This window comes from Triticum dicoccoides, chromosome 6A (genome assembly GCF_002162155.2).
Source record: "Triticum dicoccoides isolate Atlit2015 ecotype Zavitan chromosome 6A, WEW_v2.0, whole genome shotgun sequence".
Taxonomy (NCBI): domain Eukaryota; kingdom Viridiplantae; phylum Streptophyta; class Magnoliopsida; order Poales; family Poaceae; genus Triticum; species Triticum dicoccoides.
The window spans coordinates 502,973,149-502,994,957 of NC_041390.1; the positions used below are offsets into that span (position 1 = coordinate 502,973,149).

At 47.3% G+C, this 21,809-nt stretch overlaps 5 protein-coding genes across 6 annotated transcripts in view; 3 read left to right on the forward strand and 2 right to left on the reverse strand.

Annotated features, from left to right (window-relative positions):
* LOC119317500 (C2 and GRAM domain-containing protein At1g03370-like) overlaps window positions 1-888 on the forward strand; it is a 6,951-nt gene extending 6,063 nt beyond the window's left edge. The window contains exon 9 of the mRNA XM_037591973.1: window positions 174-888. Coding sequence (XP_037447870.1) covers window positions 174-368 — 195 coding nt within the window. The 3' untranslated portion in view covers window positions 369-888. The remainder of the gene's footprint in view (window positions 1-173) is intronic.
* A 7,555-nt stretch (window positions 889-8,443) lies between these two features.
* LOC119319474 lies at window positions 8,444-9,185 on the forward strand. Its single transcript, XM_037593950.1, has 2 exons — window positions 8,444-8,844; window positions 8,962-9,185. Exons 1-2 carry the CDS (start codon window positions 8,613-8,615, stop codon window positions 9,042-9,044), a joined length of 315 nt encoding a protein of 104 aa, XP_037449847.1. The 5' UTR covers window positions 8,444-8,612; the 3' UTR covers window positions 9,045-9,185.
* Window positions 9,186-9,444: 259 nt separating this feature from the next.
* Window positions 9,445-12,632, reverse strand: LOC119317502. 2 transcript variants are annotated; one of them, XM_037591976.1, is made up of 5 exons: window positions 12,360-12,632; window positions 10,957-11,069; window positions 10,793-10,868; window positions 10,635-10,718; window positions 9,445-10,539 (listed from the first exon to the last, which is right to left on the reverse strand). In XM_037591976.1, the coding sequence occupies exons 1-5, from the start codon at window positions 12,630-12,632 to the stop codon at window positions 9,658-9,660; spliced, it is 1,428 nt and encodes a 475-aa protein (XP_037447873.1). In that variant the 3' UTR covers window positions 9,445-9,657. The 2 variants fall into 2 exon arrangements, with proteins under 2 accessions (XP_037447873.1, XP_037447872.1); XM_037591975.1 differs by having other exon boundaries at window positions 12,297-12,632.
* LOC119317503 lies at window positions 12,594-13,240 on the forward strand. Its single transcript, XM_037591977.1, has 2 exons — window positions 12,594-13,019; window positions 13,076-13,240. Exon 1 carries the CDS (start codon window positions 12,719-12,721, stop codon window positions 12,986-12,988), a length of 270 nt encoding a protein of 89 aa, XP_037447874.1. The 5' UTR covers window positions 12,594-12,718; the 3' UTR covers window positions 12,989-13,019; window positions 13,076-13,240.
* Window positions 13,241-13,401: 161 nt separating this feature from the next.
* LOC119317501 (oligopeptide transporter 4-like) lies at window positions 13,402-19,314 on the reverse strand. Its single transcript, XM_037591974.1, has 6 exons — window positions 18,699-19,314; window positions 18,482-18,579; window positions 14,980-15,558; window positions 14,612-14,864; window positions 14,328-14,510; window positions 13,402-14,227 (listed from the first exon to the last, which is right to left on the reverse strand). Exons 1-6 carry the CDS (start codon window positions 19,209-19,211, stop codon window positions 13,604-13,606), a joined length of 2,250 nt encoding a protein of 749 aa, XP_037447871.1. The 5' UTR covers window positions 19,212-19,314; the 3' UTR covers window positions 13,402-13,603.
* Window positions 19,315-21,809: the final 2,495 nt, after the last annotated feature.

The window sequence follows — 21,809 nt, forward strand, 5'->3', positions numbered from 1 at the left end:
ACACCTTTGTCATCCTTCTTCCGTTGCAACAAGCACCCTCCATCTTAATGCAGCCAATTGCACCAAGTTCCTCCTTTGGATATTTCAAAGAAATCAGTTGTGTTCTTGCTAACTTTCTGAATAAAATCAGAATAATCACTGTAATGACCTGTTCACCTAACTTGCATGTGCAGCTTCATATAAAGTATCAAATCGAAGACCTTGCTCCTAAACAAAAGGCGTGCAGTGTCCAAGTCTATCTTGGAATTGAATGGTCAAAGACCACCAGGCATCAGAAGAGAATCGAGAAGAATGTTCTTTCCAGCTCATCTGCCCGCCTAAAGGAGATGTTCAGCCTTGCATCCAAACAACTCTCGAACACCAGATAGGATCATTCATCCGTGACAACCCATGTGCATAATACTGAATGACCAAAGATTTGCTGACCAGCGGTATGGTCCCCTGTACATACATTGCTTGATTGAAGGAACGCGCGGGCAGACTGATTCATTCGTTAGACTATTTTAGGGCGAGCTTTGCAGATTTTTCTGTAGCTGTGAGCAATTGTGGTGCAGCATTTTCTGAACTCAGGATACCAAATCCAATTTTTTGGTGTACTGTATCTGATCAAACATAGATCCAATCAGCACAGACAGCAGCAATTTGGACCAGACATATGATAGCAGCATCATACAACCAGTTATGATTTACACTGAAGCAATTTGGCCTGCAATTTGTTGATCTGTAGACAGTAGCGATTGTCTTGTATACATAGGATAGCAGTGTTGTTCTCTGTGCGTTGGAATTGGGCCGCTTCAACTCCCTGTTTCATTGATCACACACATGTCGATACAGAAGGAAAATAAAAAGTGATCCGGTGATAAATAATATTGGATTTTTATGACACTAGACGTACGGCCCAAAGTTTTTTATACATTTTTATATGACACTAGCCATATGACCATGCTTGCTCTCTAACTGACGGTTGTAATCTTCTGGCCAAACTATTGGTAACCCTTGGCCCTGATGCTGATTGTGGCACGCTCAGGTAATCCGCATGTGTGACCTTCCTACTCCCTTCATCTCATAATATAAGAGCGTTTTTGATATTAATGGTGTAAAAAACGCACTTATATTATATTATGGGACGAACGGAGTACCAAATAAACCATGTGCTGGAACCATTACAAGCTCAATTGGGTCCTCTCTCGGGAGTGGAATTCCTTCAGCTATATCTGAGCCAAAAATGCTAGACGCTCAATTGGGTCCTCTCGGGAGTGGAATTCCTTCAGCTATATCTGAGCCAAAAATGCTAGGCTTACGAAAGGTTTATTTATATATAAACCTACGTAATTACCTTTCCCACTAATCAAACCACCACCGTAACCCCCTTGACCCCGTAATCTCACGTAGGTGTAGCAAAGCTCTATCGGAGCACAGAAGCTCCTCCAACACAGCCGTGCCAGAAAGGTGCAAAAGTGGCAACGGACGCCACCATTTCTCCCAGGCCAAGGGCGCTCCACACCTCCGTTGCCCGGTCACATAGAAATGGCATATGTCCGCGGTCTTCTGGGTCAGGTTTTGCACAGAGGGCATCAAGATGATTTCCGCTGCTTATGTTTTGTTGGAGACTAGCCCCCATGGCTTTATTTATGCAAGACTTGGCCATGATGGTCCTATTTGTGAAAGACATTATGTAATGGATGTAAACTTTTAAACTATCAGTTGTGCGCAGTGACACACTAATTATGGAATCATTGTTGCATGTACGATCGGTGGCTTCGACCATATAGGGGGTCCCCCACAATAACCATCACTCTTTAATCAATTACTAAATAGTTGACAGAGCGTTGCAACTCGATATAAATATTCTGGTACATTAGCCCGAGATTACTTGCCCATATTAATGGGATTGTTAAAATCTGTCAATGATTTATCCATCTAAATAAAAATCACTTACTCAAGTAAAGGCTTATTGGTTTATCAATGAAATCACAATTTTTTTTGTACATAAAAGGTGGGGCTGCGTTGCAACACAGGCACGTGAAGATTGGACAGTAAATATTAAAAAACAAAAAATTAATTACAATAGTGACTTCTGTTGGGCCCGCTAAAGAAATTGAGGAGCCAATCAATAGGTGTGTTTGCTCAGCCGTCTCTCTCTCTCTCTCTCTCTCTCTCTCTCTCTCTCTCTCTCCCCCCCCCCCTCCTATAAATAAGTATATGGACACACACATACAAAATATCTGATTTTTCATTAGATGCTCTATGTATCTGGACTCTCTATGTAGTACTACCTCTGTAAACTAATATATCGTTTAAATCATAGAGGGAGTACTATACATAGATATAGAAATAGTGATTACTATGTCAATTAGAGATGGGAGGGATGAAATGGCCCTTTCCTGTAAAAAAAAGGATGAAATGGCCCTTGGAAAACCAAAAAGAACCCACACAGGGGCTCCCGGACCCGTTCGTCCATAAAGACACATGCACGCCGCCTAGACTACTCCAGTGCTCCTTCACCGGCTTGACTACAGTACTCCTGCTCCGCCCTTCCTAGCGTCGTTCACCCTCCACCCCTATGGTTCATCCACTGCCAGATCCCGTCCTATCTTGTCCTGTCTTCCCCGCAGTAAAACAATGGCCGAAAGGGGGGCGTGCTCCCAAGTACTCCCAAAATAGTGACCTAAAATATCTTATAAGTTTACAGAGGGAGTACTAGATAATTGCCGTTGCAAGCCCATCAATTATTAGATTAGGACTCGACTTGCGGAAATGGAATTTCTCAGCATGAAGTCAAGTGAGTTCAGGTGAACAGTAAAATCAAGAAAATCTGATTTTTTTTTGTGACAAATATTGAAAAATGTTCTAAGATCTTGCAAAATTTCATTATGGAATCACATTCCTGGAAGGCATGGCAAAAAAATCGATACTGAAAATGCTACTTTCGGAAACATTTTGGAGCACTAATTTTTTTCTACGCTTTCACACATGTGATTCCATGATATAATTTTGCAATCCCTAGAACATTTGTCACCAATTTTTTTTATTTTACTATTCACCCAAGCTCATTTGAGTGCTGGCTGAGAAGGTGATTTTTCTCGGCTTGCTTACTATCCAAATCTAGTATAGGCTTATATACATGTAACCCTTGGCTTGTTAATCCATACGATTGTATTCTCTGTTATCTTCCATACATTATACCCTCTTCAATAACGAATCGGTTTCATTATTAGCTGATTTTAGATTTAACTCGTGCATTACAAGGATGCACTGCCTCTCTTAGTTTTAGTTTCAAGTATAAACAGTTGATAATCAAATGAATATTTTCATTTATTGTGAGACCTCCAACCCTTTTTATACAAAATTGTTATGACTTCATTTGCATATACATATCTAGTATCTGTTTTAATTAGATAGTAATGTTGCCTCTTGTTGCATTGCAGAGACGTCCTTGTTGTGGGCTCGTACTTCTACGGGCTGCAGGCTACCAGCATACTCTTCCATCTTACTCAACTTGATCGCCGTTGCCACCTTCATCATTGCCATAGTGCTACGGTACATGATCGGTTATTCATGATCCAATTAAAGATACACAAAAGTGGCCGCCTTTAACATATATGTATCTACATTCAGGGCTGAGAAGCTGGCACAAGCAAATTATCCAGGCAAGATGAAGCTGCTTGGCTCGCTGCTCTGCATTGGCGGGGCCATGATGGTGAGCCTGTTGAAAGGCCGGCCACTGCACCTGTGGCCCACCAACTTGATGGGATACTCCAACTCCCAGGCACCTACAGTCGACACTGCCTTCGCAAAATTGTCCAAGACTGGGGGCCAAGGCCCCCCTCCCTCCCCCGAACTACACTAAGCTCTACTAGTGCTACTCCTTATCATTATTAATTGTTGATGGCTAAAATATCAGGAAAGGCTTGTGAAGGTGTTCCTGTCAATCTACTGGATGACACGCTCATGTCCCTAGTAGGGAACATAAAATCCTTGGTGGTGGGTGTCTTCATCGTCCATGACAGAGCTGAATGGACGCTGATAACATACTTTTTACCATCAAATTTCTGATAATGCTCAGGGTGTATTGAACACTGGCCTTGCATTCCTGCTGATCTCGCCGGGTGATCCGCCGAAGCGGACCCATCTACCCTCCGATGTTCAACTCGCTTTCACTGGTCATGACCACGGTGTTGGAGTCGGTTCTACTTGACGCTGATATCTACCTTGGGAGGTGAGCAAATTAACTAATGTGGTCCCAGGCGATCTCTCTGTGCATGCGATTATGTATTCATGAATTTTAGCAAAGCCTATTTCTGTATGTGCGACGTGCTGGAACAGTGATAGTTGTGGTGGCATGTATGCATTCCTCTAGGGCAAAGGCTCGGAGCTCAAGCTCGCTGGGATGACATCGTTGGATGAAGAGGCTAGAAGGAACAGAAGGGTGAAGTAGGCATGTGTGTGATACTTTCTTAGGATGGATAATATACTACTTCATGTGTCCCAAATTATAAGACATTTTTGGTAGGCTAAATAGGCTAAAAACGTCTTACAATATGAGACGGAGATAGTAATTAATTGCCATAGTTTTCAGTTAACGGGTGCTTGATGCGTGGATTATTTTGATCGGAGCTTGATGCGTGACGTGCATGATGTGTGTGCGTGCTTTTGATCCATGACTGAGGTGTTTCGACGATGGTTGTTTAGAGATTGATTACTGGCTAGTAATTGTGTCCAGGACAGCAGATCTGCAGATGCATCTCCTCACTTCTATCATACGTACTTAATATAAACGAGTAAATTTATTTTTACCCTTAAGATTGACCTTTGTGATAGATATTACCCACTTTTAGGAATTTCTCAATTTATACCCCATTGACGCACTTTGGTGTTACATTTGACCCCCACTAATTTTTTCTTCATTTTTAGAACACACTACACTTATCCCAATAAGCACACACACGCACATTATGTCTATGAGCATCAGTGAAAGAATGAGCCGGCATATTGAAATTGACGAAGTCACCACGAGGACTTGTAGTTAACGAAAACGTCTTCCACAGCATGCTTGTGCGCATTTGAGAAGAAAAAAATGTCTTGCACTAAACACGCATCATCAAAACTTCTGAAATAAATTTAGAATAATACGAGCATTAAGACTTAATCCTGATTGGACGAGAATACCACTATATGTTGGGACGAACTCGGCCGGGGAGAGCACCAGGCCGGCCAAGGTCACGGCCGCGAGCGGCGACGTCAGCTGCAGCACGCGGTGCCGGTGCATCGGGTGCCTGAGGAACATTGGCCGCTGGAACGGCATGTACCCGAAGCGGCCGGCGAAGAGCGCGAGCGAGGCCACGTTGGACGCCGTGGTCGCCATGGTCGCGTGGCGCACCACGCCTCGGAGAGCCGTCGCGATCCCGAGCCGCCTGCACATACACGTACAGCACCCGTACGGTGAGCGACCACGGACGGACAGATTGCTCCTCGCATATGCAAATGCAGCTGCTAGCCTAATTAGTAGCCACACGCACACGTGCGCATGGTGTGTTAAGCATCTACGGACTTGCAAATCCGGACCCTATAGGTCCACGAACGCTACCGGGTACATGCATGGACGCATCCAGATAGGCTCTTATATCTCGTGTCCGATATGCGATATCCACATATCTTAAGTTCACGTAAATCCATGCACATTCATTATACATGTCGATGTTGCACGTAAATAATAAATGTTGATACCGAAAATACATAGCTTTTACATAAAATTTATTGTAAGTGCACCCGGTTGTAGATGCTTTTATGTTGTACAAATACATCAGGTAGTTGGTTTTTTGTACACGACCCCTTAGTGCCTGATTCATTAAAAAAGGTACTTCCTCTGTTTATTTTTATAAGATCTTAAAGACATTTCAGACAATGTACAAAACAACCATTTTGAGCTGTCTGAAATGACTTACAAAAGTGAACGGAGGGAGTAGAAGAGAGTTGCCTGATACGTCTTCAACGTATCTATAATTTATGAAATATTCATGCCATGTTTACAACAATTTTATATGATTTTGCTATGATTTGAATAGAACTAATTCGGACCGACGCTGTTTTCAGCAGGATTACTGTGGTGTTGTTTTTTGTGTAGAAATAAAAGTTCTCGGAATGGACTGAAAATTTACGGTGATTTTTTATGAACCAAAAGAGACCCATGGAGCACCGGAGATGGACCAGGGAGCCACAAGCCCGGGGGACGCGCTCCCTGAGCTTGTGGGACCCCTCGGGCACCCCTTTGACGTGAAACCGACGCTGAAAAATCCTACATATACAGAAACCTCCGAAACTTAACCAAGATGAGTTGTTCCGCCGCCGCAAGCCTCTATACGGAAGCAATCTCCATCGGAGCCCTATTTTGACATCCTGCCGGAGGGGGAAATCATCACCGGAGGTCATTTCCATCATTCCGGCGGTCACCATGATTTTTTTCGAAAAGGGGGAATTCCCCGGCCTCTGCATCAGAAAGATGCATATATCCATCTTATTAGGCGGTCACCATGATGAGGAAGGAGTAGTTCCCCCTCGAGGCTGAGGGTATGTACCAGTAGCTATGTGTTTGATCTCTCCCTCTCCCTCTCTCTCTCTCTCTCCCGTGTTCTTAATCCGACACGATCTTGATATAACCATGGGCTTTGTTAATACAGAGTAGCTATGTGTTTGATCTCTCCCTCTCCCTCTCCCTCTCTCTCTCTCTCTCTCTCTCTCGTGTTCTTAATCCGACACGATCTTGATGTAACCATGGGCTTTGTTAATACAGAGTAGCTATGTGTTTGATCTCTCCCTCTCCCTCTCCCTCTCTCTCTCTCTCGTGTTCTTAATCCGACACGATCTTGATGTAACCATGGGCTTTGTTAATACAGTTGATCATATGATATTTTTCCGTCTCTTCTTGTTGTGATGAATTGAGTTTTTATCTTTGAGGTTTCACTATTATCTGATTGAATACTTTTTGGATTTGAGAACATTTGATGTATGGCTTACATGTGGTGTGTGACGGAAGCCGACGGGACAAGGGGGAAGTGGCACGGAGCCATGCCAGCCTAGGCGCCCCGCTGCCACCTTCCTGGGAGCCGGCGCGGCTTCGTCGGCCGCTCCTCCGGTGGAGGCGAGGAGGTGGGGAGGGGGCCGCGGCGGTGTGGCTAGGGTTCCCCCACCGCCGTCTGGGGAGGCGACGCGGGGGTCGTGGAAGGGTTTCGCTGATGCACATGTGAAAAACAAATGTTCAACGGTTTCTTCCATTCCACCGTTGCACAAAATGCAGCGATCATGATCACCTATATTGTACTCCATTCGTCTCATAATATAAGAATATTTTTGACACTAGTGTAGTGTTAAAAACATTTTTATATTTTGAAACAGAGGGAGTTGTGTCTTCGGCGAAGCATATTCTTTCCGTTGACTCTATCGGCCAGCACAAGCCAAGCAAACACTTCGAGCTTCGTGGTGCATCTTGACTACCAAATGCATTTTGAGCCGGGGCCGTCCTTGCAACCATGTTAACATTGCAGGTCAATAAATCTCTCCCATTTGCCTTAAAAGAATATATTTTTTGCGGGGTGCCTTAAAAGAATCTAGCCACGTTTTCCCTCTAAAACACCCGGCGCAATGTCCACCGACGTGTTTTCGAAGCCAACAACCCCTAACAAGAACAACGTGCACCCCATCTCTCTTATGTTGCTTATCACTATATACCAACATGCCCAAAGATTAAAGCCACACTAAACAAAGCAAAGAAGCGATCGAAGGAAACATGTTGACCAGACTTCTCTTGAGCGCAGAAACCACACGGTTTGCTCCTTTGACAATTGCGCTCTCCACAGACGCTCGCGAAGTTGCGGGGCAATGGCCGTGCGCGCGTGTGGCAGCGAGACAGCGAGAATCCGAGGAGTAACCCCAAGTGGCTAGCGGCCTAATCGCCTGTTCGGCCGTTATTCTCGCGGCGCGGTCGTCGGCTCATGATGCGCCGCGGCCCGCGGTGGGCGGCTCCGCATTTCCCACCAGCTCCGACCTCCGAGTTAGGCGCCACAGCAGCATCAAACACGTCACTAGTATTTCCTCTGTTTTTATTTAGTTCACGTATTAGCTTTGGTCAAAGTCAAGCTTTGTAAACTTTGATCAATTTTATAAACAAAAATATTAACATATAAGATAACAAATCAACATCATTAGATTTATTATTGAATGTACTTTCACATAGTATAAATTTATTATGGTAAATGTTTATATTATTTTCTATAAATTTGGTCAAACTTGACGAAATTTGACTTCAGTCAATTTTAATATGCGAAGTAAATAAAAACGGAGGAGTACTCTATTTTCTACTACTAGTACATACTAGTACTACTATTCAACTGCAGATATTTTCCTCCCTTCCTTCCTTCCTTCACTTGCAAACCAAACCAAACCAAACCAAAGCAAGCACCCGCTGGCCGGTGGCCGCGGCTGCTTCCTTTCCCGTGGCATTTAAAAGCGCGTCTCGCCCGCTCGTCCACCCCCACACCGTCAACTCTGCCCTGCCCCGCCTCCGACCCCAGGCCAAACGCGAGAGCTCCACCGACAACAACCCCAGCCTTCCCCAGATGCAGCGGCAGCTCAACCTCTCGCCGGCGCCGAAGCAGCAGCAGCACGACGACGGCGACGGCGGCGACGCGGTGGAAGCGACCCCCCTTTGGGTGCCCGAGCAGTCCGCGGAGGCCAAGGCCGACAAGGCGCCCGGCGGCCGCCCGGAGAGGTCCATCCACCTCATCCCACTGCTCACCTTCCTCTGCTTCCTCCTCCTCTTCCTCTGCTCCCACGCCCCCTCCTCCTCCGGTAAGCATCATCGCCCATGGCCACAGATCCAGATGCACAAGTTCATGTGAAATGAAATAGTCGTCGCGTGCTTTCCCTTCTGACGATTCGCGTTTTGACTTGGTCTTTCTTTCTTAGATATGTCGAGCTTCGGCGGTGGCGGTGGCGGCGCCGGCGCCGGCGGACGGAAGGCTGGCAACCGGAGGCTGATGATGCTATAAGCTTCTCGTATCAGCTAGTATATCACACCTTAAATTTTTGCGGCTCCTTCCTTTGCCAGTTTCAATCCAACAAAGCGATGTAATCGTATACTGTACTTGTGGAACATCAGTAATGAAATCTTGAATTGTATGCTTGCCTTGCCTCCTTGCTTCCAGGATTCTTGGTCGTTTCAGTTGCTTCTCAACGAAATTGAGATGATAGTAGGACATCTGCTTACAGAATGTCTTGATAATTTGACGTGGTCCAAGGTGGAATAGATGCAATTATGCATTGACCTTAAGTCCCAACACATTGTTGGTCTGATCCACACTTCAACTAGCAGCGCAAGCGCAACGCATGGTGCGGATGTTGCATATTCAAATGGTTTCAGAGAAACCAGAATTTGGATGCAGAATCCCATTGTAGCAAAGGCTCTATAAAAACAAATGAAAATACACCGGGCAGTCGGAATCTAGAAAATAAGCAGACACCATGGTTACTTTGTACAGACAATAAAGCTTGTGGCACCACTTTCCTTCCATAATAAAACAACAACACATCGACAAAACAAACTACAGAAGACAATATAATTCAGTTGCAGCTGCACTATCAAATAAATCATCAAATGCATCCCTAGGCAGGTCCGGGCTTCTTTGGGGAATTGCTAGATTTTGCATCATCAGTGGCCATGCAGACGGCGATGGTTACAGGGCTGCTTGGAATATTGCTGTTTGCAACTTCAGTGACCGGTTGCTTGTGTTCCTGCTCAGTTTGCTCAGCCATCAGCAGACTTTCAGGTGTGCTGGCCTTCGGTAACTCAGCCTCCTGATGCTTATGCTCCTCAGCCGTTATTTCAGTATTTTCTTGAGTTTGGGCCTTTGCGATATCACCATCTTGAGATTTCTGTTCGTCTTTACCCGTTTCAGTATCTTCTGGTTTGTTGGTCTTTGGACATTCGCCCTCCTGATCTGCCATTTGGCCCGTTTCAGTATTTTCTGGAACAGACACCTTAGCTGGATCACCTTCCTGACACTTGCTCTCTTGTCCTGCCTCTTCAGAACTCTTCACGAGTTCATCTTCCTGCTCAGCCATCGCCCTTTCCTTGTTGTAGGCCTCAGTCGCAGTCGTCGCAACTTTGCTGTAGGCACCAGTTACCCATGCTGCGCCGGTAAGGATATATCTGTGTCTCATGAACTTGGAACCAGCAGTAGAAACAGTCTGCTCCGCAGCTACCAATGCAGACTTGGTCTTCTCTGCAACCTGGTATTTCTCATCCATTTCCTTCATTTTCTCATTCACCACTATGGTGCCAGTGCTGATCTTCTCACTGAGGCCTAGACTCTTATCAATGGAAGATACTTTAGCACTTGCAGTCGACGTGAGCTGATGTGTTTCATCAAAAGTCTTTGCCTTTTCAACGGCGTCCTTGCCAAGAATAAATCCTTTGGCCAACATGGAACCAGCAACATCCTCTGCCTTTCGAAGGGCAGCTTCTATGCTACTAGGACTTTTTGACTGGGAGTGCAAAGAGTGTCAGGAGTTCTAAGACTACTGAAAGAAGTTGAGAAATCATAGATAAATGTAGAATTAGCATGGTCGTAGAATCCTACCTCTAAATCATCTAAAACGGCTGCTGGCAGCTGGTAATTTGTGGCTGGGGTGATGATGACAGCCATATCCACTATAGTCGCACCCTGCAGCAAAAAATGGAAATCACACAGCGAACAAATAGCTACAATGATTATGTTAAGAGGTAGAGAACTCGTACTGTCAAAAGCATTGCCCTCTCCGCTCCTTGCTCATCTCTGAAGGTGATGTAGGCGAACTGAGAACGCCCATCACCACTGCAGAGCATCGCTAAGTTAACATAACGCATGTTATATATAAATCTAAATGATAACAGATATATAATGGAGATCATGTGGCACTAGCCTTTGCATTTCGACATGTACGATGTCACCAGAAAAGCTAAAGAACTCCTTGATAACTCGTTCTGATGCTTGAAGTGAGACATTGTGGACCTTTACTGTGCTAAACATGTTTGTCTTGAAAAATGGAATGACCATGAAGGAATTAATTAGCATAATATTTCAGCTTTAACACTCTTCACTAGTAAAACAAAAAGGTGTCGAATATATTTCTTTCTTCAGTGACCAAATAAAGAACAAATAGCGAGATATTGTCCGGGGTTTTCTAAACGGAATCCAGAAGAAGAAATTATCTAGGAGTATACATGTTTTATTATCATATACAGATGCATTTTAAATAACCATGTGTTGCAAGACCTCATTCAATTTTGTACGAGAAACAAGCATAACAGCCAAAAGACACAGCCAATTCTTTTGTTTCTCCAACACGCAGCAGTCATTTTGTATTAAAAGACACATCAAGATGATCTGATGCAAAAAACGGAGAACCGAATATACAAAAGAAACAAAGGGTTGTAAGCTAGCCAAAGGAAAAGGCAAAACTGAAACTAAAGCTCAAAACAGAGAAACTGAAACTGCACACCAAGCTAGCCAAAGTCTACAGCCTGGGGTAGGGTAAGTTTTAAAATGCACTCTGTTTAGTGGTCATGTGAGCATATGATAGTATGGAGTAAACAGGCATATATCGGAGCAAAATGGAAGCATGAAACATCACGTGATGCTTTTTATGCTTACAATTCTACAAATTGCACGATTTTCTAATGGTTGTTCATGTGAGCATATGCTTGAATGTTACACATCACTTTGAAGTTTGAAGTAGGTCAAACACCACTGTTACATATATGGTTCATATCCTGATAAGTACTATTTCCATGGTTCGATCACCAATGCAAAAGATCCGGATCCATGTAGTACCAAAATAATTCCAAAGGCCATTTGCCAGAATAAAGAACTTTCATTAGACTACGAAACAGTCGATGCCCAAATGGATCAAAATTAACGAAATGTAAACCGGAATAATTCTTCCTCTTCGAAGCATGCAAGCCCAGAAGAACATATAACAAACTACACATTCTTAGCAGCTCAAGCCACGGTGCATCATGTTTATCGGCAGAAATACACATTGATCCGCTGGCAAAGCAAAGGGAAATTTCCAGGATTCAGACGTTTCAGATTTTCTCCCATGGCCTCCGAAATATTCAGACAAATCCTCCAGTAACCCCAGAAGCATTGTGGACGCAGCAAGCACGGCGTGTAATGCAATCACGCAACGAAATAAAGCAAGACTTTCTAAATACCAATATGAATTTTGAGAGAAGGAACATTATGAGATCAAATGCTCACATTACTCCAGGCCCATAAGAATGGAGGGACCTGGGGAGTGGAAGACGAGGAACTGGTTCTCACCTCCGCCGGTGCGATCCACTCGGCTCCCGACTCCGACGACGAACTCGGATCGGGGATGAGAAAGCGGGGAAGAGGCGACGGGGGTGGATCCACCGCGCGCATTTTGCAGCCGGTTTCGTCGGAGCAGGGGGTGGTGACGCGGAAACTTGGAGGGTGGCGACGAAGCGACGTGGCTTTGTGGCCCGCCTCTCCGGCCTTAAAGCCCAGTGACGGCCCCAACGAAGCCCAGTTAGTTAGCCTTTCTCTCTCGCTGCTGCTCCCTTCCGCCTCCATCCTCCTCCAGCCGCGACAGCGCGCGCGGCGTTTCGTTCCAGCGCGATACATCGGGGGTGGTCGGCGAGGCGAGGCGGCGGTGGGGGATGGCGAAGGCCGGCGGGGGCCTGATCTGGGCGACGGCGGAGGACCTGGCGCGGAACCGGCCGGTGGTGCTGTCCATGTACCGGCAGATCCTGCGGGCGCTCAACTCGCCGGCGCTGCCGCTGGGCCACGCGGCGCGGCTGGCCAAGAAGGCCGAGTGCCGCGCCATCTTCATCTTCGGCGCCGAGGAGAGGTCGCTGCACAACATCCAGGACCTCCTCGCCGCCGCGCGCCACACCCTCGGCCTCCTCAACCGCGGCCGCGTCCCCTAGAGAGCAAGGAACGAGCCTAGCCCTAACCTCCTCGCGGGTACCTCGTCTCTTCCCCGTTTACTTTAGCCTATGCTCGAGTCGATTGTAATGTAGTAGTACGGCATTAATCTGGTGCCATTTTGTTCAATTGAAACAATCCGCAGCCCAGTCGTTCCTCTATGTATGCACTGCAAATCATAAATATGTTGCGAAGCCGATAAGAAACGAAAATTGTCGCCATGAATCCAAATTGTGCGTTTAATTTTGCAATCACTGAATGCTGTTGATGAAACAGTTTGTGTTACTGTTCTCCAATTCAATCAATTGAGATGAACAGTACTGCTGTGAAAGGTATTTTTGCAACCAGTGTCAAAGTTTATATGAACTAGCATGCATTTGTGTTGCCCAAATGACTGATTGTCGCACATTGCGGCTGATAATTATTGTCTTTTCTCTTTTGCGTGGATGACTACGTCCTTTACAGTTTACACGCATCTAGAAGCTTTGCTCTCTCTCTCTCTCTCTCTTTTGGTGGAGAGTACAATAGAAATGTATGATCATACTATTACACTCACACAACTCCAATGGATCATGACTAATCTTGTAGCTGTACCTTGAGAGTGAAAGAGATTTAGCTTAGAACACAGGGCACACACTATCCGGGCCCAAGTCTACCCCTTTAGCAGTGGGGCATGAGGCCAGAGGACAGTGCTCGCCCGCCGTGCCCCACCAGTTGACTGTCCGGTTCTCCATGGTCAGTGTGAAGTACAGCAGCACCGCCATGAACGCGACGCCTGCATCGAGCGCGGCAGAGAGGATGTAGTTGTACCTCTGCCACCACTTCTTCCGGTACCGGAACACGAAGAAGTTGAAGATGGTGCCTATCAGCAGCCATGAGTTGTAATTCACGGCTGTCGCTGGTGGCATGTTGGCTGTAGCGCCGATGAGCACCGGCAGGTTTATCATCAGTATCCACCTCTGACTGGGGAATATCCTGTGGAAGATGTACACGATGACAGGGCCTGCTGCGCCGATGAGGAAGAACCAGTTGACGGCTTCGTAGTTACCATGTGGCCCGAAAATGCGCTTCGGGCCAACAAGGCCCCAGATGACCGATGCGTCAAAGAAGACACGGTCACCAGGGCATGTCCATGGGCTGTCTGGTGGCAGCAGTTGGTCCTGGCAGATGTTCTCGACAGAGCCAAGTAGCCACCATGCCACGCTGAGGTTGACAGTCCCGGCCACCAGTGTACCGGCAAACTGGATAAATACAGTGCACGAATGTCAGTAAATTTATCTTCCTACATGTCTCTCCTTTGTTTACAAGTTACAACTTGAGCAGATTTAGTGGTTTAATTACCTGAACAATGAACATTGATCTTGGAGGTATCTTCATGTAGTGTCCGAGCTTGAAATCTGAGAGGAATGCAACTGCCTGCGACATGCTCATGTAGCCGTACACCTTGAAGCAGACATTGGCGATGGGGTATCCAGGCATTATTAACCCCATGGCGTATTCAGTGATGACATTCAGGCCAGGAGTCTGTCCATCAAATTTGAAAGGCTTTTGGTCAGTTTTTCTTGTAGAGATCATGAAAGAGCAGGACAAATGGAGAAACAATTAAAATTCTGAAATAAACTTGCCTGGTTAGTGGTTGCAGTAATGATGCTTATGGGGAGCGTGAAGACAAAGGCCATGCCACAGGCGAAGAGGAGGCCCCACCATGGGAGCTGAACCTGGTCCTTTAGGACGGTGCAGAGGATGAGGGACACTGTCATCGACAATACCGTCAGGGAGTAGAACCACCACGCTGGTATGTCGTCGTACTTCCTCATCAGCTTTGTGTGGATGTCAGGCTCCTCCTGCTGCGAAGCACGGAACCGGTGGTAGATCTCCCTGTGCATTGGTGTCCAATTGCAGATGTGAATTTTCCATCTTTCAGTTCAAAAAACACATGTATTCAAAGCTGAGCTGTGTCAGTTTATTCACATACAGAGTTGAGAGCACTTACTTCCCGTAGAAGATGCCGACGTGCGTGATGGTGGAGGCAATGGTGGCGAAGCTGAGCCCATAAGAGAGTGCGAAGAAGGTGCTGAGGTTTATCCTTCCGAGCCTTGCATACGCCTCCGTGTCAAGCTGGAACTGCTGGTTCACAATGTCAGTGATCTGATATGCCGATCCGTTAGACATGAACAGGTGCGATGAGAATATGGGGAACGTCTTGGCGTTGTAGAGGTTCATCCCCCAGTACGCCGTGGGCACGAGCACATAAAGGAAGCAGAAGTAGCCGACGAAGATGTTGGCGGTGGCGAAGAAGGGTGAGATGAGCGGGCTGAAGAGGAAGGAGGAGACGGCGGACCAGTCGAGCGTGAAGGCCCCTAGGCCCAGGCCCTTCATGCCGGAGCCGAGCTGCTGCGCGGTCACGGACTTGGAGAAGACCCAGCACACCCATGAGATGGAGGTGAGCGCCGGGAAGAGGTAGCCCGGCACGACGTACCACGCGAAGCTGCAGATGAGCGCCACCAGGAAGAACTTGGAGCGGGAGATCTGCCGCGAGCCCTTGGTAGACTCCTCCTTCTCGTGCAGTGCCCTGGTACATACATAATACAAGGGTGGTGTTAGTGCCGATGCTATGCAGTGCAGAACTTTCACAGTTTTATGGATTCGAATTGTTGCCATGTAAAACGGATTGATCCATCAATCACCATTCATCAGTTCACCATTGATGGCAGTACTAGCCTATACATAAACGGCCTGATATATATAGTTTGCCGATATACAATACTTTTTCCCCATGAAAAGTGTGGATTACATCCAGCGATCTCTGGTCAGATAATAAGCCAGAACCGGAAGCACCGCACCTTGTTTACCATTTCGTCGAAGTTCGAAGGCAATCACGGCTGTTTACCCCCTCTGCCTCGGAATGTAAGACGTTTTCCGACACTATTATATAGTCTCAAAATGTAAGACGTTTCTTTGGTACTATCGTTTTACATTTTGAGATGGAGGGAGTAATAGTAACTAAGTCATCGTTGCATGACAACAGTACGACCGGATAACAATTGATTTGGTGGCCAGTTGGCCACCAAGGATCGCGGGCATGTGGGAGGATCGCGCCTTTTGTGGGCGCAACTTGGACCTGGACCTGGACCACGAAAATACAACACTAATCCATCCAGTTGCACGCAAATTTCAAACGCGCGTCGTACCTCCATCAAGGTGTCAATACTGTGCAGTGCAAGTTAGGCCTTCAGCCGTCGTCGTACCCGGCCGGCCGTGCGCGGCGCGGGGCGCGTTCACATCACGCCCTCGGCGTGCCGCCGATCCATCATACGAAGACTTCCGAAGGCCGCCTTGGCCTACTCCCGAATCCGGGCGCATCGCAAGAAGAGCGATGCGTCTGTCCGGCGCTGACGAAGACAAAACACGCCCGTGCACCCAAGCGTCGCCCTCCAGTCGACTCGACGGACGGAATCTAAATCTGCTGACCGCTGAGACGTGCTCCCAACTGTCTCGAAAGCTACTGCTACTGCTGCCGCTAGTGTTTTCATTCGGTTTCTTCGAGCTGTTTTGGCAGCATGCACGGCCAGCTGATCATTAGTCTAGGATAGGTTGACGACGGACCCAGCCCCCCACTGTTCCTGAATAACTATTTCTACTTGAACCAAGAGCAGGATGCCGCCGGAAATTTGGAATGATGCCGTTGAAGCGCAAGGCTGTCACTTGTCAGCGACTGGTGTTTTGGTGTATCTCAGTTCTGATGAAATTTTGGGGCTGATCCGAACCTCTAAGTGGGAAAAGAAACATGTATATCGGTGGAGGCAAGGAGGCTGGCGCCACATATTAAACGAGACGCCGACTAGATTCAGCCGTTCTGGTATCTGTCTGGGTGTGAATGGTAGGTGGGTTGCGGGTTGGTTTAGGGAAGAAAACTAGTGTCAATTGGCGTAAGATGGGGCCTTGTGCTACTAGATAGTATCAAAACGATACTCTTGTAGTGCATCATGGCAGGCAAAGGTGATGTGGCCTGTAGGGCCTGACTAGTGCGTTAATCATATCTGTCATCATAGTATCATGCAAGCACTGCATTGGTCCAAATCAAACCTCGACATCAACCTTTTCTTAGTGCCATTTGCGATTCACGTATTCTCAAAGCGCATAAAAAGGAAAAGACACGGGATTAGAATGGCATGTCATCTTTAATAATCCATACATGGTTGAAAGGCTGTTTGGTTATGCAAGGAAAAGCGTAGGATTATTCAAATAGGGTTTGAGAGGATGGAAATTTTCCTATTAAATCTGATACAAATGAATCCCCACAAAAAAATTGTATGTATCACGATCATACAAATCAGACAACTAATGTACGGAAATTTCTTAATGATGAAGTTCCTCTAAAATTCCTTTGAAAATCTTTTGAACCGAAGTCACCCTTCGATAATTGGAGGGCAAGAACTCAGGACGTGGCACTACGATCAAATTTTCCTATATATTTCTGTTTTACTAATCAAATAAACCCTTGGAGTGGAGGAGAGTAAAACCTTTCCACCCATAACCTACCACGCTATAGCTTTCCACCCATGCGTGCGCCACAATCAGTATTCAGTCGGCCTAGATAACGCCTAACAAAGTTCCATGGACAAGCAACAGCGTGTTTGCATTTGCAATGCACTACAAGTACGTAGTCTAAAAAGCAAAACAAAACGTACCCTCGGTGCTCGGAAAGGCCAGACATAATCCAAGTGGCGCAACTAAGCACTATTTTTCTGCAAGAATGCATTGGACAACGTAATGGTCGTTTGGGTTTAAATCATCATCAGCAGCTTATCCATCCGCCGATCCAGCGGATGGATACACTCCCATGTTCATGGTGGGGTCTTTCTTTCTGCTCTTGCGTCAGTGTCGAGAGGGACAATGATAATCAAGAGGAAAAGGAAGGGGGGACATCGGACTGAAATGCATGTCAGTGTCTCGCGAGATGTAGTAATAGTACTAGTACTCATGCTCGTCAGATTTTCTCCTTAGTTATTTTCTCAATCGCCTTTTGTTTTCTTTACTGATGATGCCAGCCGGTTGGGTCAGATTCTGCAATCTGGAGCCAATCATACGCAGCATGCTGACGAGTGATAACACAGCAGCATACGCAACTTATTTCTAGGCCGTTCTATGTATCGGGTTCACCGAGAAACTGGGGAACAGTATATCACAAAATGTTAGTATGTTGTACCCCACGTAGGTTAGGCGCCAAGTGGAAGTTGCAACCACCCGAGGACAAACCAACCAACCCGACGGAGCGCCAAGAAACGGGTGAAATTGTAGGGGAATTTTATGAGCGCAACGCCTTGTTCGCGGGTCACCGGAACGACGAATAAATCTAGTAGCATGCCAACCAGAATCGGAACAAATCGATGCATGTATGCGGCCATGCGGGCGGTAAGAAAATGCAGCAACGCAAGAAAGCAGCCGGACGAAGGGGAGGACAGAGGAGTAGAGGAGAGTAGAGTGGTGCTCACCGGAAGAGCGAGACCTGCACGAGCGTACTCGGCCACCACATGTGCGCCGGCTCCACCACGTACTTGCGCATCAGCCCCGCCCACCCGTACCCGAGCACCTAGATCCATTTGATTCCGAGATGCCAGGTGAGAAAATCGGGTAGAGTAGCAATGAAGCAGCTAGTAATTGATGCTCCTAGTCGGGAGAACAATGGAGGTCGCGGTGCGAGGGCGGTACCTGGGTGGTGGTGATTAGGAGCCAGGCGGCGATGAAGGAGATGGAGCGGCCGTAGAAGGCGCGGATGATGTCGACGATCATGACGGCGTAGGCGTTGCCGTTGCCGAAGGCGTAGCCGGCATTGGCGAAGATGGAGATGAGCACGTGCTCCTTCATGTTGAAGGGCCCCGGGTTGAGGCTCCACTCGCCGCCGCCGAGGGCCGCCGGCGCCCGGAACCTGCGGCGCGGCAGCACGCGCGCCAGGAAGTGGCCCATGGGCAGCGACGCCACCTGCACCGTGATCTGGGTCACGATCAGCGGCTCCGTCCGGTAGGAGAAGAACTGGTTGAGGAAGCTCATGAGCGCGCAGGAGAGCAGCCCGATGCTCCACATCCGGAACGTCCACACCGGCAGCGTCGGGTCGTCGCCGGGCGGGACGGTCAGCCGCACCTCCTCGATCGGGGACGTCTCCTCCTCCTCCTCCTCCCCCTTCCCGCCGGCGAGGCCCCGCTCGTCCGCCGCTATCTCACCCATTGCGCGTGAGGTGGTTTAATGGTGGCCAGGGCCGGGCGGCTTGGCTGTGGACTACGCGTGCTCTGCTGTGGCCTGGACCGGGGAGGGGAGGTGGCTTTGAGAGCAGAGGCACGCGCGCGCGTGTTTATATGGGCGCCGCGGTATGGTGGCTGGGGAGCGTCCCCGGCTGTGCGTGTTCTGTCCGGATTGTTTGGGACGTAGCGTGTCCTCATTATTTGCTGCTGCCACTTGAAGTTGTATACTGATTCCTGGATATACGTAAGACGGGAATCTTGATTTTTTTTAAATCTGACAGGAATCTTGCTGTCCTACGTACGTATATGTATGTGAATCATTCTTTTTGGCGAATCCTTTTCGTTCAGGATACTTATACCCATATAATGGAGAGTTGTATCAAAGAATAAAGGCCGACGGATAAAATTAGAAGATTGGCCACCTCTTTGACCATTGGATAAAGTTGTAGATGGCCGTGTGATCAACCCACGTGATCCGTCATCTTTGCAACAAATGTGTTGTTGCAGTATCTTTTGCAATAGAAGTCTAGTTACAGAAATTATTCTCATGTTGCAGAAATTTTAAAACTGTTTTTCCTTCGAACCTGTTTCAACAAGAGTCTTGTTGCAAAACACCCTGTTGCTTAAGACAAAAATCAAGTGTGGATCCCACTCCATGCCGTCCAGCAGCACCGACAGATGCGGGCGAGGTCGGGGACGACCGGGGGCAGAGGATGAAAAGGCAATGCAACGTCGATCTCGCCGGAGCGGCATAGATCTGGCGGGAGGCGGCTCGGGTGAGGTCTTCGGTCTGCCGATGGAGAGGCGACCAGCGGACAAGGAGATGGAGCACGAGAGAGGGTCGTGATGGAAATACGCCCTAGAGACAATAATAAAATGGTTATTATTATATTTCCTTAACCATGATAAAAGTTTATTATTCATGCTAGAATTGTATTGACCGGAAATTTAAATAAATGTGTGGATACATAAACAAATACCGTGTCCCTAGTGAGCCTCTACTAGACTAGCTCGTTGATCAAAGATGGTTAAGGTTTCCTAACCATAGACATGAGTTGTCATTTGATAACGGGATCACATCATTAGGAGAATGATGTGATGGACAAGACTCATCCGTTAGCATAGCATATGATCGTTCAGTTTATTGCTACTGCTTTCTTAATATCAAATACATATTCTTTTGACCATGAGATCATGCAACTTCCGGATACCGGAGAAATACCTTGTGTGCTATCAAACGTCACAACATAACTGGATGATCATAAAGATGCTCTACAGGTATCTCCGAAGGTGTCTATTGAGTTGGCGTGAATCGAGATTGGGATTTATCACTCCGTATGACGGAGAGGTATCTCTGAGCCCTCTCGGTAATACAACATCACAAGAAGTTTCAAGCAAAGTGACTAAGAAGTTAGTTACGAGATGGTATATTACAGAACGAGTAAAGATACCTGCCGGTAACGAGATTGAACTAGGTATGGAGATACCGAAGATCGAATCTCGGGCAAGTCACATACTGACAAACAAAGGGAACTACGTATGTTGTCATAAAGGTTCGATCGATAAAGATCTTTATAGAATATGTAGGAGCCAATATGGGCATCTAGGTCCCACTATTGGTTATTAACCAGAGAAGCGTCTCGATCATGTCTACATCATTCTCGAACCCATAGGGTCCGCACGCTTAACATTCGTTGACGATATAGTATTATATGAGTTATGTATGTTGGTGACTAAATGTTGTTCGGAGTCCCGGATAAGATCACGGACATGACGAGGAGCTCGGAAATGGTCCGGAGGTAAAGATTGATATATGGGATAATATGTTGGGTTTCGTAGTAATTTCAAAAATTTCCTACGCACACACAAGATCATGGTGATGCATAGCAACGAGAGGGGAGAGTGCTGTCTACGTACCCACGCAGACCGACTGCGGAAGCGTTGACACAACGTAGAGGAAGTAGTCGTACGTCTTCGCGATCCAACCGATCAAGCACCGAAACTACGGCACCTCCGAGTTCGAGCACACGTTCAGCTCGATGACGATCCCCGGACTCCGATCCAGCAAAGTGTCGGGGAAGAGTTCCGTCAGCACGACGGCGTGGTGACGATCTTGATGTACTACAGCAGCAGGGCTTCGCCTAAACTCCGCTACAGTATTATCGAGGACTATGGTGGCTGGGGGCGCCGCACACGGCTAAGGAATAGATCACGTGGATCAACTTGTGTGTTCTTTGGGGTGCCCTGCCTCTGTATATAAAGGACTAGAGGGGGGAGGCTGGCCGGCCAAGGGAGGGCGCGCCAGGAGAGTCCTACTCCTTCTGGGAGTAGGATTCCCCCCCAATCCTAGTTGGAATAGGATTCCTTGAGGGGGGAAAGAGAGAGAGGGGGCCGGCCACCTCTCCTAGTCCTAATAGGACTAGGGGAAGGGGGGAGGCGCACAGCCACCTTGGGCTGCCCCTTTCTCCTTTCCACTAAAGCCCACTAAGGCCCATATAGCTCCCGGGGGGTTTCCAGTAACCTCCCGGTACTCCGGTAAAATCCCGATTTCACCCGGAACACTTCCGATATCCAAACATAGGCT

Bases quoted from the DNA above. Each gene is read 5' to 3' on its own strand.
- LOC119317502 (XM_037591975.1), bottom strand. From the start codon at position 12,632: ATGGAGGCGGAAGGGAGCAGCAGCGAGAGAGAAAGGCTAACTAACTGG. The intron at 11,070-12,296 runs GTGAGCATTTGA...CCATTTTTCAAG, and splicing joins TCTTATGGGCCTGGAGTAAT to ACAAACATGTTTAGCACAGT. The intron at 10,869-10,956 runs GCTAGTGCCACA...GATGCTCTGCAG, and splicing joins GTACATGTCGAAATGCAAAG to TGGTGATGGGCGTTCTCAGT.
- LOC119319474 (XM_037593950.1), top strand. From the start codon at position 8,613: ATGCAGCGGCAGCTCAACCTCTCGCCGGCGCCGAAGCAGCAGCAGCAC. The intron at 8,845-8,961 runs GTAAGCATCATC...TTTCTTTCTTAG, and splicing joins CCACGCCCCCTCCTCCTCCG to ATATGTCGAGCTTCGGCGGT.
- LOC119317501 (XM_037591974.1), bottom strand. From the start codon at position 19,211: ATGGGTGAGATAGCGGCGGACGAGCGGGGCCTCGCCGGCGGGAAGGGG. The intron at 15,559-18,481 runs GTGAGCACCACT...TGTATGTACCAG, and splicing joins GTGCAGGTCTCGCTCTTCCG to GGCACTGCACGAGAAGGAGG. The intron at 14,865-14,979 runs GTAAGTGCTCTC...ACCAATGCACAG, and splicing joins GTCGGCATCTTCTACGGGAA to GGAGATCTACCACCGGTTCC.
- LOC119317503 (XM_037591977.1), top strand. From the start codon at position 12,719: ATGGCGAAGGCCGGCGGGGGCCTGATCTGGGCGACGGCGGAGGACCTG.